At 33.0% G+C, this 16,789-nt stretch overlaps 2 protein-coding genes across 6 annotated transcripts in view; both read right to left on the reverse strand.

The window, feature by feature from the left end:
• The window catches only part of LOC102617995 (disease resistance RPP13-like protein 4), a 132,176-nt gene that overhangs the window by 29,482 nt on the left and 85,905 nt on the right, over positions 1 to 16,789 (reverse strand). The gene's annotated exons all lie outside the window — the stretch shown is intronic.
• LOC112499244 (uncharacterized) lies at positions 4,610 to 8,716 on the reverse strand. Of its 2 annotated transcripts, none has more exons than XM_052432327.1 (10): positions 8,404 to 8,509; positions 7,998 to 8,039; positions 7,748 to 7,887; positions 7,313 to 7,542; positions 7,005 to 7,062; positions 6,381 to 6,458; positions 6,148 to 6,236; positions 5,581 to 5,662; positions 4,911 to 5,096; positions 4,610 to 4,828 (listed from the first exon to the last, which is right to left on the reverse strand). In XM_052432327.1, the coding sequence occupies exons 3-10, from the start codon at positions 7,847 to 7,849 to the stop codon at positions 4,652 to 4,654; spliced, it is 1,002 nt and encodes a 333-aa protein (XP_052288287.1). In that variant the 5' UTR covers positions 7,850 to 7,887; positions 7,998 to 8,039; positions 8,404 to 8,509; the 3' UTR covers positions 4,610 to 4,651. The 2 variants fall into 2 exon arrangements, with proteins under 2 accessions (XP_052288287.1, XP_052288286.1); XM_052432326.1 differs by having other exon boundaries at positions 4,617 to 4,828; positions 7,748 to 7,892; positions 8,404 to 8,716.

The following is a 16,789-nucleotide window of genomic DNA, read 5'->3' on the forward strand; positions in this document are numbered from 1 at the left end:
TCCTCACCGAATCTCTTCTCCATCGTCACCATAAATAATCAAATCATCCCTGTACCCCGGTATAGTTGTTAACTTTCCTTCACTAGCTTTGACGAATAAGCTAGAGTCTACATGTGCTACTGCCACTCTAAGTTAGAAATTCAACAATCTTACCATACTATGCCCTTTGTACAACCGTATAATGCCTTTCTTAGCTTGCATACATACTTCGGATGAGCTTGATTCTCAAAACCTCTTAGTTAGTTCATGTAGATCTCTCGATCCAATTCTGTGTAGGAAGACATTTTTTACATCTATCCGTCATAATTTCCTTTCTTTGCTGGCTGCGAGTACATGTAGAAGTCTTGATGTTGTGAGCTTTATCATCAAACTAAATGTTTTATCATAGTCTAGCCCGTATTGTTGTGAGAATCCTCGAGCTACCAACCGAACTTTGTGTCTTTCAACTGAACCATCTGGGCAATTTTTAATCTTGTACACCCATTTGCAAGATATTTTATATCCTTTAGTTTCGGAACCAAATCCCAAGTTTGATTATGCTTCAATAAGGTGATTTCTTCCTTTATCGCCTTCATCCAATGAGAATTCTCTGCTACTTATTCAAATGTCTCGGGTTCTTTTACTTTTTTCTTCTTCTGCAACTACTACATTAATGTACCTGAGATTTACCTTTCTCATTCTTTTGGATCTTTTAAGTTGAAATTTAGAAGTTCTTGGTTCTACTTTATTTGGTTCTTCGTCTACAATAGAGCTCTAGTGAACACTTGTCTTTCAAGGACTTTGCGCCTTATTATGCTCAATATCATCATCCCTTCGATCATCAGAATCTTCAAATTCTTCTTCGCTCGAGTGAATTTCAATAATTCGTTCCTTTATTTGGTCTCCAATTTCTTTTGAATCTAATAGCTCTTCTTTTTCTAAAGACTATCATGAAGATGCTTCGTCAAACACCACATTTCGTTTTGTGTAGCACCGTCCACTAGTAGGATCACAACACCTCCATTCTTTCCTCCGACATTCATACTCGACAAAGATACAATAATCGCCTTCTTGTCAAATTTGCTTCGTAAGTGGCTTGGTACTAAGACATAGCACACAAAGGTAGAGGCTTTACATTCCACAGCTTCTCGTAAGGTGATGTGAACCCTAGTTTTGGTTAAGGAAGCCTGTTGATCACATGAGCTATCGTCTTTATAGCTTTGGCCCAAAAACTTCTTGGCACATTTTTCGCATGTATCATATTCTGATAGATCTCCCTTAGATGCTGCTTTTTTTCATTCTGCTACTCTATTCTATTGTGGTATATTGGCACAAGTGAACTAATGGCATATCTTATAGTCTTAAAGATACTAGGAGAACTCATGTGATGTATACTCTCATCCACTATCTATTGATAATTAGTAAAGCTTCTTTCTTACTTCTCCTTTGACTATGTTTTTAAATTCCTTAAACTTTAAAAAAGTATCAGATTTTTTTTTTATAAAGAGGACCCAAACATATATGGAGAAGTCATCGATAAATGTGATCATGTATCGCATGCCGCTAATAGAAGATTGCTTGACATGCCCAAACACGTCATAATGTACCAACTGTAATAGTTTTTTTGCTCTGAACTTTGACTCCTTATATGGGAGTTGGTGAGCCTTGCCGTATTGACACCTTGCACACACCGTGTTTATTCTCACATCAAGTTGAGGCAGACCTCTGAGCATTGACTTCGGACGTTATCCAACATGAATTTATTATAATGAAGTGTTTGAATACAACCATTTTTTGCTGTCCCAGGCCATGCCAAAGGATAATTGATACAATACATCTAAAATGGAGAAAGGAAGGAAAAAAAAAAAAGGATGACCAAAGTAATTTGGCGAATTACATTAAAAAGGAAAAACAGTTTTGGAGCTCCAAAGATGCCGACTCTGTTATGGATTTCCTCTACCAGTTGGAAGTTTTCCAACAATGACTAGAGTATGTCATTATATTTTTCGTGCAAGATTACTGAAACCAGAAGAATCTGCTAAATCTATTCTTTTGTCACTGATCAACATATATGTAGGAAACATAGATCAATGTTTTTTTGTTAGGCAGGAAGCCAACAACTAAAACTACAAATGTTACTAACAAATAGCTAAGAATCATAAGGTGATCGAGGAGGAAACGATCTTCAAAATCACAATCAAATAGGAAAAATGAATAAACAGCCCACACTAGGACAATAGCACTTCTTTTACAGGAAAGATGATGTGCTTAAAACAGCTAAAGCTTGATAAGCAGCAGCGATGAAATGAGCTCAAACTACATTTAAGCAATCTATTAGAAAGCTCAACCTATTCCCAAAAAATTAGACTCAGATCTCGGTCTCATATGTCTATATTATGCAAATCAGTACAGAGGAAAAGCTAAAATGAAAAAAATAACTATTTGAAGCTCATGTTTTATTTAACTTTCTTTTGATCTTTAATCAAATGGCACTATACAATGCAGCAAATGAGTATTTAGTTTCATTCCCCCAACAGCAGTGAACCGAAAAATACCACACATTCGATTTAATAGATGAAGTTCTCTTCATATCAACATATCCAAAAATTAAAAATCACCTCTTTGCAATTTTCTTGATGTGCAGCCAAAAGCTCATTATATTTCAATTGCAAATCTTACATTTCAGCTTGCAGCTTCTCATATTCAGAGACACTAGGAGCTCCTAATTTCTATTGAACAAACCTGCCCACCAAAATAAATAAACAAAATAGAAAAACCCAATTTTTCAGCCAATTAAATGATCCCATTTGAAAGAAGAAAAGAATTACATGAACTTACTCAAGAGCAAAAGAAGGCTTGTCATTTTGCTCATACAATGCAACAAGAACCGGAAGCAACAACAACAACAAAATGAAACAGAAATTAAAATTCAGTTGAAATAAAAATAAAAATAAAAAAAGAAAACGAAAAAAGAGAAGATGAAAGAGAGGAATGGAAACCTTTGGTGAGAGCATCAAGAACGCCACTAGAATCTAAGTACTTCCTGAAAGCTTCCTTTTTGGCTTCTTTTTCCGGCAAAAAGATTAAGTGGGGGTTGAAGATTTCAGCAGATATGGTGATTATCATCAAGTGGATCTGCATTATGCATACATTAGTGTTACTTCTTTGTATCGCATCATCATCTGCTCTCTAATCTTCTTCTTGTGCTCTTCTTGTTGCTGATGGTATCACTGATTCTGTTCAGACAATGAAAAATCAAAAAGAAAAGAAAAGAGGAAAAATCACAGAAAATTAGAAGGGTTAATTTCATTGCACCCCTTAATTGTTAATTTAATTTTAATTAACCCCAAACGAAACTCTGCACAATGGACCTACTCTATTCTAGCCTAAAGTTTTAAACCCAACCCAACCCACTAAACTAACATGTGACTTAAAGAGAAAGCAATCAACAAAAATAATAAAAATAAGGTTCTTTAGCACGTTGCACACATGATCTGCTGAGTGACCCAGTTGAAAATGTTATTTGGTTTATTCACTGTTTAAGTAGTATTCATAAAGTATGATAAAATTGTGTCTCCTTTGTAATTGTGCTCACTATATAATTAGCGAAATTGTTCATCGAATCATTTGTAAGTAACCCGACCCTACCCATTAAACTCAATAAAAAGAAAACGACAATTAAAATATTTAAAAGATGGGTTCATTTTCGTTGTCTGGTTTTGACTCTTCAACGCATTACATGCGTTATGCTAAATGATACTATCCACTAGAGCTGACAAAACGGGTCATCGGGTCGTGTTCGTGTCGTGTCAGTTTCGTGTCGTGTCAAATTTAGGTCGACCCAAACTCGACCCATTTAATAATCGTGTCAAAATATTGAGACCCAAACCCGACACGAAAAATAATCGGGTTATCCAATAACCCGTTTAATATCTATATATTGAACAAAAGTTACATCAAATATTTACACACTATCATACATACGTATGTACATACATATATACATACATACATACATAATTTATCGATATTATAAAATATACATATCTACCAATATATTACACATTTACACTATAGAGGTTTTAATTATATATATATATATATATATATATATATATATATATATATATAAAAAATATTATATATCAATATTATAAAATATACATATCTATCAATTTTTACACATTTACACTATTGAAACTCTAAATGTATGTAAAATTTTATAAATAAAACACTGTATTTATATTCACCCTTTTAAAGAATAAAAAAAAATCATCTCTAATATTTGAGTTTTAATTATAAGAATATGTAAATTATTTTAAAATAGAAAATATAATCGGGTCATTGATCGGGTAAATGGGTCAAGAATTTTAACCCTAACCCGACACGGAAAAAAATCGTGTTGACCCAGACCCGACCCATTTAATAATCGTGTTAAATTTGATGACCCATACCCATTTATTTATGTCGTGTTCGTGTCCGGTAATCGGGTCGTGTCAAATTTTGCCAGCTCTACTATCCACAATGTTATTTGTTTAGCCTACGGTTTTAAACATATGAAATCATTCATATGGTGTCATAAAATTATGTGTCGCACGTAATTAGGGTGCGTTTGAGATTGAAGTGCCGTAACTTTTATTTAAGCTACAACTGTTGTGGAAAAAAATTATAATTATGAAACAAAAGTTGGTAACAACCATGTGGAAATCAACAATAAAGGAAACATTATTATTAACAATAAAGGAAACATTATTATGAAGCCATAGTTCACCAAGGAATCAATACGTTCAATTTTTTCCAACTTGTCCTGAAAAGCATTCCACCTACGTGTAAAAGGGCACTGTTTATCCTGCAATTGTGTTCCTCTTGTTAATACAAATGTACATGACAAAGGTAAATCATTGGCTTTTAAAGGGAACATGCAAAGTCACCTCAATTTTTGTGTCACTGGTTTGATCCTGGACATTTGAATTTATCAATTGTCTTCTCTCATCATGCTTGACTGATTCTTGCAAAGGCATTTTTGTTTCAGAGGTTTTCCTTGAATGAGTGGTTCTGTAGGCAGAGTCAGTATGTATTGTTTCCATGACTGAGCCAAAGAAGTTTGTCACAGATACCTATACAGAGAAAGAGAGAAACAAGGGCAAATTCTTAGTCAAAACTCAGAAGTTATTTCAACCCCAACAAAAATTTTGAATAAAAAGGTAGCATCAGCTTCAATACTAATCAACAAATGTAAAGCATAGAGGTGATTCACCTCAAAAAGTGATCATAGTTTGCTTCGAAATTAGTAATATTTATTATGACAGTGGTAAACCATCCTCAGTTATCCATAATTAAGTTTAACATAGACCAAAGGCCCCTTCACATCGTTCAGCCAAGCAACCACTAAGCTGAAGAGGTTTAACAAAACAACATCTATGTATAATTAAAAAATAAGCATAAGATGTACGCAGCTTGTGCATGTGAAAAATGAGCACAAACTTCACCTAAACAACCGTAAAGAATAAAAAAAAAAAAAAGATCAGAGCGAACCAGTTAGAATGGAAATGTAGAATAGAAATACTACAAGGATCGGAGAAAAGCCCAGAACTTCCATACCTCCTCCAATTTTCTTTGGTATAGATCTGTTCGGTAATATGTAGTTGACATCAACAGAGTTGGATTGTAAGAAGTGAAAAGACTGCAAAACAACCATGAAAACAGATAATGCTGAAGCTAACCTTGAAGAAATATGGAAATTCACAGATGTGCCATAGACAGGGATGGGCAAAATCCCAGGCCAGCTCAGGGTCTTAGGCTCCATTCGGTACTGCTGTATTGTGGCTGTGCTTCCAAAGCAAAGCTACCAAAGTGTTTAGTAAAACACTTTCAGCTTCATTTTGGAAGCTAAGCTAATTCTACCCATAGTTGTTCTATGAAAAATTATTACCCTCACTAACTTACCTTTAACAAACTTCAAAGCTTTGATTACCAAACACTAATTTAGTTTCACTAGATAGCTAGAGCTCCCATTTCACAGAAGTCGCGGCTTCAAAGCCTCAACACCACAATCCCATAAGAAGCCTTGCTGGTGGGTTATAAAACTTATATTGGTATACAAGCTTATGTGTCAGAGACTCTAAGATACTACTCTTATAACAAGCACAAAGTCCTACTTTCGTGTACCTGCTCAATGACGCATTGTCATACATATTCAGCTTTTCAAAAAAAGCAAGGGTATAAAATGTGAAACGATCCACGACAGATACTCCAACCTGAAGTTAATAAGAGATGTTCATATGTAAGAACTGCAATTGTAGAAGCAAAATAAAAGATTGAAACTTCAAAAGCAGGGTATACTAGGTCCTATATGTTTAAAGGATTGGTAAACAAGAAAATTCTATCTTCTTAGCACTTACATCAGAGTCCAAGTGATGAGAATATGAGTTCTCCCCTTTCATGCTACTTCCAATAGCTAAAACACCGGGAGAATGAAGCTGCACAATTTAAAAAAGGCGTTTCCTTCAGCATCAAAATCACTGGTTAGGTAAATCAAATTTTTAAATGTATGCTAAGTTAAAAGACTCAGAAAGTCACGTCAATGGATCCAAATTTGATTCAGAAGCTTGTTACTAAACTCAAAACTTAGATGATAGTGACCAGATATGTAAACAAAGAGGCATCTCACAAAAGCCGAGATGCACAACAATTGAAAACATAGCTTTCATGAACAAACTTTTGGAGATCTCATGCGGCAGAGCAGGTGTGTTGGCCCACCAATGAAACAGATAACTGCTTGAGTATAAAGACATTTGATTCTTAACTAATTACGAGTAGTCACCAATAAAAGAGCAGCTATGAAGTGGTTCGTAATTTAACCATTCGAACCGAGCAACATAGTTAAAGATTTTTCTTCACACTACCATGTGCATGTTTCTCTAGTTTAAAAATAATACTGCAGAAAAGTAAAGTCTAATAATCACTAGAAGTAACTAGTCTAATATTTGTGAAAAGTACAACCCATTTAGACCCGCCATACTAACCTGAGAGAAGAGTGTGGCAGCTTGGCAAGTGTCCACCATTATCAGCAACTCCTTGAATCTAATTTTCTGATAAGACACACAAGCTCATTATTAAGCAGGATCGTAAATGTATAAATGTAAACGGCCACCAAATCTACCATAAATGATTAGCATTTCATATCGGCATTTTACATTGAGAAATAAATATGTTTCATCTATGCACCATCCAAAATGGCAGAACTACAGGTCTATAAACCCTTTTACTTTCATTCTTATGGTTGAATGTTACTGTTAAAGGCAATAGGCATGAAAGCAGAATACAATCTCACCTGTGCTTTTCTTTCATTTGCTTCACTGCATCTGCTAGATCATGACTTTGGAGCTCTTCTGAGTCCTGAAATTTTAAAAATTCATCTCCCCCATGACCCGTCATGTATAGAAGAATATGGCTTCCTTCATCACTTAAAAGACGCTTTGATCTAGGAACAGCAGCCTCGTGACGCCCGGTCAAAACTCTTAAAAAGTTTTCAACTGTCACTTCATAACCATGATAGTCTACCTGAGTGATTGAAGTTTAGTAAAATGAGGATCTGCTAAACTTTAATTTCCCAGAAGCAAGGCATGTTCAGTAATTATACACCATTAAATTTAAATTCTTGATTGACTGTCTCCATAAGGTGTTCATTGAAAGACTTATAAGGAGACGGCACCCCCTTTCAAAACCTAAAGACCTAAGCAGAGTGTCTGGAGAACACAGTACCAACTTCGACATTATCTCCATACAAATTAAGTTTGTGGTTCTCGTTATTGAAAACTTGTGCAGGATACTTGTTTCTAGCATTACAAGCCATGTCATCTGCCAGCATAAGTATTATCCTCTCATCGGGTATTCCTAGCCGCTTAACTGTTCTGAAAAATCAAGTTAAAGTGCACAGTCTACAAATGAAAAGAGGAGGGAAGAGAAAAGCAAATTACTTCACAAGACGATGCGAAAACAACAAACTAATCGCTTACCTATACAAGGATAATGTATTAGCCATATGTCGATAATTGAACCTGAACAAACCAATTTAGTGATTAATTCCATTGGCAAGGACATGGAATCGGTTTTTAGTCCATCAAAACAATGCCATTTGACGTGGCAATAGAAGTTTATGAATCCAAGCAATAGAAGCTTGAAGAATCAAGCTCATCAACAATAATGCAGTAATATTAGCTGAAACTCAGAAATTACAACACAAGAAAGAGAAATTGGACCATGGGTATTGTTCATCATCAACATTGTTAGAAATGGGGTATAATTTATAATGAAACGGGAAAGCTTGAATTCTTCCAAAAATTAAATCAAAATCGGGAAAAAATATAAAAACTGAAAATAAAATAAAATGAAATAAAATAAAAATGAAGGTGATTTAGTTACCAGAAGCGAGAAGTGCAAACCAAGACAGCCCAATTGTTAGTGTGCATAGTTGTCTCAGCTGAAGCTCTGTACGAAGTCGAACTGGAGAGAATCAAAAGCAACAGCATCGCCGCCAAACTTTTGAAACCAAATGAATTGTACATCTTGTACCGGACCATCATTTTCTCGCGAATTTTAATTTTCTGGGTGGAAAACTCAAAACTGTGATTTAAATTTTATTCGTTTTTGCTGAGGATGAAATCTGTTGTTGCAGTTTCAGTGACGCAAACAGTGCTCCAGCCGGATCCACGTCCCGAAGTTGAAAATAGGATACAAATTTAAATTTAGCCCCGTTTGATGTGGAAATTGAAATTGAATAAAATGTTTATTTTATAATTTATGATAAAATTTGTATTTGGTAAATTTTATAAAAACTGCTATTTTTTTTGTAGAGAATTATTTTTCATAAACATTTTATTAAATAATTTATTATACATTAATTTTTATTATAATCTTAATATTTTTAAAAAATAATTATATCTTATTTTTTCATACACCATAATATTAAGCCGTTAGATATCATATTACTATCACAATCAAATTACAGCTACAACTAGTGTATATTCTCTCTAGTATCAAAGTTTTAATCTAGTAAGTTTATATTTTTTTTATATTTTACTTGTATTTCCTATTATAAAATTAAAAAAAAATTGCATATAATTATGTAAATTTTTTTGAACTTTGAACAATTTCACATGAATTAACCATAACTTTTAAAATTAATTTCATAAACTTGATTTTTAATATTCAATCTATTTATATTTTTTCCGTGTTTATTACATCATGTTTAATATTAATGTAATGTATATTACTTTTTTTATCTAGATTACGTATATAATAAATTTATTTATTTTTTTAGTTTATGTCATTTTACGTTTTTTTTTAAAAAGTTATGTCTAAACATCATTAAATATAATAAAAAAATAAAAGATAATTTAAACTTACGTATGTTTTGGTTATTATATAATAAAACAATATATTTATAATAAAATTAAGCAAACACACGTACATTACTTTTAAAATTTACAGCAACTGAGACAACGCAGCTTACTAAACACCAAGCAACTTTTTTAATTAGCTGCTTATTGTATCCGTACAGTAAAAGCTGTTAGCCTAAAGGGCTATACATAATGTAATTTTGATGATAACAAACATATGTATTGAGTGATTTAATAAATATTGTATTTCACATTTTTACTAGTTTTTGAAGGATAATATTTATACAAGTAAATCAAGTGAAATCAAGATTGAAGACACTCAACGGACAATGGCGACATCAAGAATAGTTTAGAGCTCAACGAACAAATTAGTGCAATAAATTCTTGTAAAGCCGGTATGATTTAATTGATGTTTGATTTAGCATTTGAGAAGCTCAAGAAATTAATTTAATTAAATAATTTTCATAAACTAAAAGTTTTTGTTTTTATAAAGAAAAGTATTTTGTGAATTTAAGTAATTTGGACTTAAATGCTAAGATTTGAAATCTTTGATTTTAATAAGTATTAAATTTCGGAGTTGGACGTTTTTACAAACATTTGAAATGTTTTGGGCCATACTATAATTTATGAATATTTTGGACTAAAGTGAAAGATTTTGAGAACTTTGAAAAATATAGGTATTATGTTGAAAAGGACCTTTGTGTGAAACAAGAAAATCTTTGGGGCCATATCATAATTTCAGAAAGTTTGAGAAAGACATCTATTTTTATGAAGTTCTGAAATTGGACCTATTTGCAAAGTTTTCTGACAATTTGGGCCATAGTATAATTATAGAAAGTTTTGGGCTAAAGTGTAATTTTTGTGAACAGTAGTACTGTAGCATAATTCAAAAATAACGGTAATATTACTGTTCCTGAGCGGCTAGCCGGATAATCAAGCGGCTAACCGCTTGAGCGCTGGAATTTGCCTATAACGGCTAGTTTTTGGGCTTTCACTATAAAAACTCAACTCAAACTTCATTTTAAGAACTAACACAAGCAAATATAAGATCATATAACATATATTGAGCTTCCATTTCGTAAATCATCATTTGTTGAATCATCATTGAGCTATAATTTGTTATTCACTCTTAAAGAGAGTTTTATTGTTGTGAATTTCATTTCTCATCAATTTGTGAGTGTACAAGTGTGGGAAACACTTGGGGTGAAGAGATTGGGGATATAATCTCTTGTTGTAAAGGTTCATTGACACCTTGGAAGTCAATTGTAAACATTTGAAGCCTTGGGAGGCTTGGATAGTGAAATCCTCAAGCCGGGTGAGCTTGGAGGCGTGGACGTAGGCGGGGATAGCCGAACCACGTAAAAATCCTTGTGTTCGTTTTCTCTTCCCTTACTCTTTTAATATTGTACTTGATTGAATTTATTGTTTTTGATTTGATTAAGGCGGTAGATTAAATTGTTGTGCGAATTGTATTGCATAAAATTTAAAATCCCAATTCACCCCCCCTCTTGGGTTGCATAACTTGCATTTCATTTGGTATCAGAGCAAGGTGCTCTTGTGTAGACTTAATCGTCTAGAGTTAAAGATCCATGGCAACCCATAGTGACTCAACTTTTAGGGAAGGACAATCCACAATTAGACCACCATTCTTTGACGGTAATGACTACCCATATTGGAAAACTAGGATGAGAATTTATTTACAAGCTTTAGATTATGAAATTTGGGAAATTGTTTGTGATGGTCCATTTATGCCTTTGATTAAAAACGAAGTTGGGGAAGATATTTCAAAACCTTCAAGGGAATGGAATGAATTGGAAAAGAGAAAAGCTTCTCTAAACTCCAAAGTTATGAATGCCTTGTTTTGTGCACTAGATAAGAAAGAGTTTCATAGAGTATCTAGTTGTGAAAGTGCTAATGAAATTTGGCACAAACTTGAAGTTGTTTATGAAGGCACGAATCAAGTGAAAGAGTCTAAAATTAGTAGGTACACTCGACAATATGAATTGTTTCAAATGGAACAAAATGAGAGTGTGTATTCTATGTATACTAGATTTACGGACATAGTGAACACTCTAGGAGCCCTAGGAAAGACCTTTTCAAATAGTGAGAAAGTTAAGAAAATCATTAGGTCGTTACCTAAGGAATGGAGACCAAAAAGGACTGCCATTGAGGAAGCCAAAGATTTAAATATTTTATCTATTGACGATTTAATTGGTTCTCTTATTTCTTATGAGGAAGATTTGGCAGCCGAAAGAGGCAATGAGGAGAAAAAGAAAAGCATTGCTCTCAAAGCCATGAAACATGAAAGTGATGAGGAAAGCGAGCTGGATGAGGAAGAGATGGATATGCTGGCTAGGAGGCTTAGAAAACTTTTTAAGAAATCCGGTGAGCGAAGAAAATCTAGAGACCTCAAGAACCGAAAGGAGAAGAAGGAAGTAATCAAATGTTATGAGTGCAAAAAGCCCGGTCATATAAGAACGGAATGCCCTCTTCTCAATAAGCTCAAGAAGAGAGCAATGGTAGCCACATGGGATGATAGCGATGAGGAAACAAGTGATAGTGAAGAACATCAAGAAATGACAAATCTAGCTCTCATGGCAATTGGAGATGAATTGGATGATGAACTTGATAAGGTAAATGATCTTTCTACTTATGATGAATTATATGATGCTTTTAAAGAATTGCATGATAATTGGATAAAAATTGGTAGAAAGAATGCATGTCTTAAAAAGAAAATGGTAAAGCTCACAAATGAGAATGAATCTCTAAGTGCAAAGATTACATGCTTAGAATTAGAGAATAAAACATTGCATGATAAAGTTGCATTATCGAATGAGAAACCTAGCACTTCACATGAGCATCTAGAATCATATGTAGATGACTTGAAAAATGAAAAGGATGCTTTACAAAAATGCAATGATTCATTAAATGAAAAGATTAAAGGACTAGAATTAGATAATAAAATGTTGCATGATAGAATTGCATCATTTAAAGGTAAACAAAGTATTTCATATGAGCATGAAAAATCACATGTTGATAAGTTGATAAAAGAAAATGAAGTGCTTAAGAAAAAGAGTAATGAGCTCAATGAAATTGTGTTAAAATTCACAAATGGTCAAAAGAACTTAGAAAAATTACTAAGCACTCAAAAATGTGTGTTTGATAAAGGAGGACTTGGGTATAAGCCTTATTTGAAACAAAAATATTATAAGAATTATTTTGTTAAGGCTACCTCCACAAGTGATCATAAAATTGTTTGTCATTATTGCAATCAAAATGGTCATATGAGTTTTAGATGTTCAGTGAAAAGAAATGCATATTATGGAGCAAAATGTATTTGGGTTCCAAAAGGAACCATTGCTAACACTCAAGGACCCAAGAATATTTGGGTACCAAAATACACAACTTGAACAATTTTTTGTAGGTACCACAATCAAGGAATGGTGGAGAAGTTCCTTGATGAAAGCTTGTGAGGATAATCATTTGAGCATGATCTAGGAGAAAAAGATGAGGCAAGATGATTTAATTGTTTTGGTAATAATTCTTGCCATATTAATTTTGTTGAATGAATTATGATAAATGAATTTGCGAAAATATGCTTGTATGTTTACATGATTGAATTATCATTGTGTTTAACATTGAGTGTTTTATCATGATGCAAGGTTATATATAAATGATGATAGTTTATCAACTCATCATGATGGATTTGTTTGATGTTAATGTTTATGAAGTGTTTAAGCATGATAGTTAAGTGGTGTGTTTGATTTATTAACTTTTGAATGCTTATATGTTTAATTATTGTGTAAATCCCAAGTTTGCACAAGCTGTAATGAATTGGTCATAACTCCTTCTAGAGAAGTCCAAATCCATCTCTGTAAAATTTATTGGAAAGCTAACTTAATTATCTTTCCAACGGTATATAGCTTGCATGTTAATTCTGGCTCAATCAATACAGTTTTTATTTCGAAGTTGACCTTTCTGCATTTTCTTAAGTTTTGAATGCTTATATGCTTCATGATTGTATGCTTGATGGATGGATTATTTGTTTGAATTAATTATCTTTTGGATGTTTAAAATCATGAATTGTGCATTAAATTGGCTCTTGAGATGTTTCGGGATCACAAAATGATCACGGAATTGATAGAAACAAGCCGAAAAGCAAGTAGAGTGCAAGTGGACAGCAACCAGGCGGCTAGCCGCTTGGAAAACTGTCCCAAACCCGAGAGCAAGCGGCTAGCCGCTTGCCCCCAAGCGGCTAGCCGCTTGGTCACTGGTTGGGAAATTTTTTTTGCTTGTTCTTCTTCCTTCGTGATTTTTCTGCACATGTTTCTCTTCTCTCACCAAAACCGTGAACATCCTCTCCATTTTCACCTCCATTTTCTTCCTTTTTCATCCATTTTCATGCCCAAATCAACCATTCAAACTAATACCCATGCATTTCATCTTCATTAAACACTTCTCCATCATGATTTCTTCACTTATTTTTCACCATTTCATCATCATCTCTCACGAGTGAACAGTACCTCACCATTTCTCTCTCAAAATTCTTCATCTTTCACTCATTTTCTTGTTAAAATCAATCATCCAAATCATTATTCATCCATTACTCCTTCAATTTTCGTTCTCAAAACTTCATTTCATCAACTCTCCACATTAAACCCAAAATCAAAAACCTAACTCTACCCGTTTCTCTCTCTACATTTTCAAGCTTCCTTTAGCCCATTTTTGATCCAATCTAACTCATATGTTAGCTTCATTCATCTCTAGGATCAATTTTCTTGGCTCAAACAAATCCATTTCACTCAATTTTTGTTAAACCCGAAATTGCATATTTAAGCTCTTTTTAATCCACTTTTGATCCAATCATCACCATCCATTATCTTAAATCATCTCTTGGATCAATATAATCGGTTTAAAATCATTTGGATCAATATAATCGGTTTAAAATTATTTTACAAAACCGAATTTGTGCATTTTGGGTATATGCACCTACATTTTCATATGCATAATTATGGATTGTGGATGATGGTTGTTTAATATTTGGATATGTTATATTTGGATGATGTTTTATGCTTAAGTCTTATGTGTTGCTTGATAACTTGGTGGAGTTGTTGGTTTGTTATACTTATTAAACCTTATATGGAAGTGTTTTTAACTATGTTGTGTATTTGAGGATTTGTCCATTTTAAGGGGAGACTCTGACGAAATTTTTTCTCGCACAAAATTGGTAATATCTTTATCGAATTATTTTTGATGCTTTTGTTTCAATTGTATCTATCTATTTTTTTATGATAAAGGGGGAGATAAAAATGATATGTTTTTGGATAATATGCATTTTGGATAAATTTTTTAATTGGCCATATATTTAGGGGGAGCATATAATATGATTTTGGATAATATGCATTTTGAGCATTCTTTTGATGGCATGATGGTTCATGATCATTTAATGGTTAATTGGATGTTTGGTTATTATATATATTTTTTTTATTAACCATTGACATATTATTGATCTTAGCATGAATTTCTAATAATTTTGATGATGAAGGGGGAGAAGTCATGTATTTTGAATATAGAGACATATAATATGTATTTTGATATTGAAGTATTTATGAATGGTTTTGAAATATTAAGGGGGAGTTTTTGTTTTGAATTTGATTTATATGTTTAATTATATATGCCATGTATTAAGGGGGAGTATAAATGTCAAAATACATGAGATGTTTGTCATCATCAAAAAGGGGGAGATTGTTAGCCTAAAGGGCTATACATAATGTAATTTTGATGATAACAAACATATGTATTGAGTGATTTAATAAATATTGTATTTCACATTTTTACTAGTTTTTGAAGGATAATATTTATACAAGTAAATCAAGTGAAATCAAGATTGAAGACACTCAACGGACAATGGCGACATCAAGAATAGTTTAGAGCTCAACGAACAAATTAGTGCAATAAATTCTTGTAAAGCCGGTATGATTTAATTGATGTTTGATTTAGCATTTGAGAAGCTCAAGAAATTAATTTAATTAAATAATTTTCATAAACTAAAAGTTTTTGTTTTTATAAAGAAAAGTATTTTGTGAATTTAAGTAATTTGGACTTAAATGCTAAGATTTGAAATCTTTGATTTTAATAAGTATTAAATTTCGGAGTTGGACGTTTTTACAAACATTTGAAATGTTTTGGGCCATACTATAATTTATGAATATTTTGGACTAAAGTGAAAGATTTTGAGAACTTTGAAAAATATAGGTATTATGTTGAAAAGGACCTTTGTGTGAAACAAGAAAATCTTTGGGGCCATATCATAATTTCAGAAAGTTTGAGAAAGACATCTATTTTTATGAAGTTCTGAAATTGGACCTATTTGCAAAGTTTTCTGACAATTTGGGCCATAGTATAATTATAGAAAGTTTTGGGCTAAAGTGTAATTTTTGTGAACAGTAGTACTGTAGCATAATTCAAAAATAACGGTAATATTACTGTTCCTGAGCGGCTAGCCGGATAATCAAGCGGCTAACCGCTTGAGCGCTGGAATTTGCCTATAACGGCTAGTTTTTGGGCTTTCACTATAAAAACTCAACTCAAACTTCATTTTAAGAACTAACACAAGCAAATATAAGATCATATAACATATATTGAGCTTCCATTTCGTAAATCATCATTTGTTGAATCATCATTGAGCTATAATTTGTTATTCACTCTTAAAGAGAGTTTTATTGTTGTGAATTTCATTTCTCATCAATTTGTGAGTGTACAAGTGTGGGAAACACTTGGGGTGAAGAGATTGGGGATATAATCTCTTGTTGTAAAGGTTCATTGACACCTTGGAAGTCAATTGTAAACATTTGAAGCCTTGGGAGGCTTGGATAGTGAAATCCTCAAGCCGGGTGAGCTTGGAGGCGTGGACGTAGGCGGGGATAGCCGAACCACGTAAAAATCCTTGTGTTCGTTTTCTCTTCCCTTACTCTTTTAATATTGTACTTGATTGAATTTATTGTTTTTGATTTGATTAAGGCGGTAGATTAAATTGTTGTGCGAATTGTATTGCATAAAATTTAAAATCCCAATTCACCCCCCCTCTTGGGTTGCATAACTTGCATTTCAAAAGCAACTTATTTAATTAACAATTGCAATCCCAAAGTGGGTCTTTGTCCTCGTCCCATCTCATAACCGGACAAATAAATTATCTTTAAGCCACCAAAACTATTTGAAAATTTTTGGGCAATGGAAAATGCTATTTCCACAAAATCAAAAGAAATTAATTTTCCTATGTCGGATGGACACGGTGTTGGTTCGATTTAGAATTAATCCATAATTTGGTTCCCCTTTTTTTGGTTTTTTAAAGTTCATTCATTTGTATTTTGTGATTTTTTTTATGTTACGTTTACTAATTCTTAATTAGA

Source organism: Citrus sinensis, chromosome 8, assembly GCF_022201045.2.
Source record: "Citrus sinensis cultivar Valencia sweet orange chromosome 8, DVS_A1.0, whole genome shotgun sequence".
Taxonomy (NCBI): Eukaryota; Viridiplantae; Streptophyta; class Magnoliopsida; order Sapindales; family Rutaceae; genus Citrus; species Citrus sinensis.

Bases quoted from the DNA above. Each gene is read 5' to 3' on its own strand.
- LOC112499244 (XM_052432326.1), bottom strand. From the start codon at position 8,564: ATGATGGTCCGGTACAAGATGTACAATTCATTTGGTTTCAAAAGTTTG. The intron at 6,237-6,380 runs GTAAGTGCTAAG...TATTAACTTCAG, and splicing joins CTCATCACTTGGACTCTGAT to GTTGGAGTATCTGTCGTGGA. The intron at 4,829-4,910 runs GTGACTTTGCAT...ACACAATTGCAG, and splicing joins CCAGTGACACAAAAATTGAG to GATAAACAGTGCCCTTTTAC.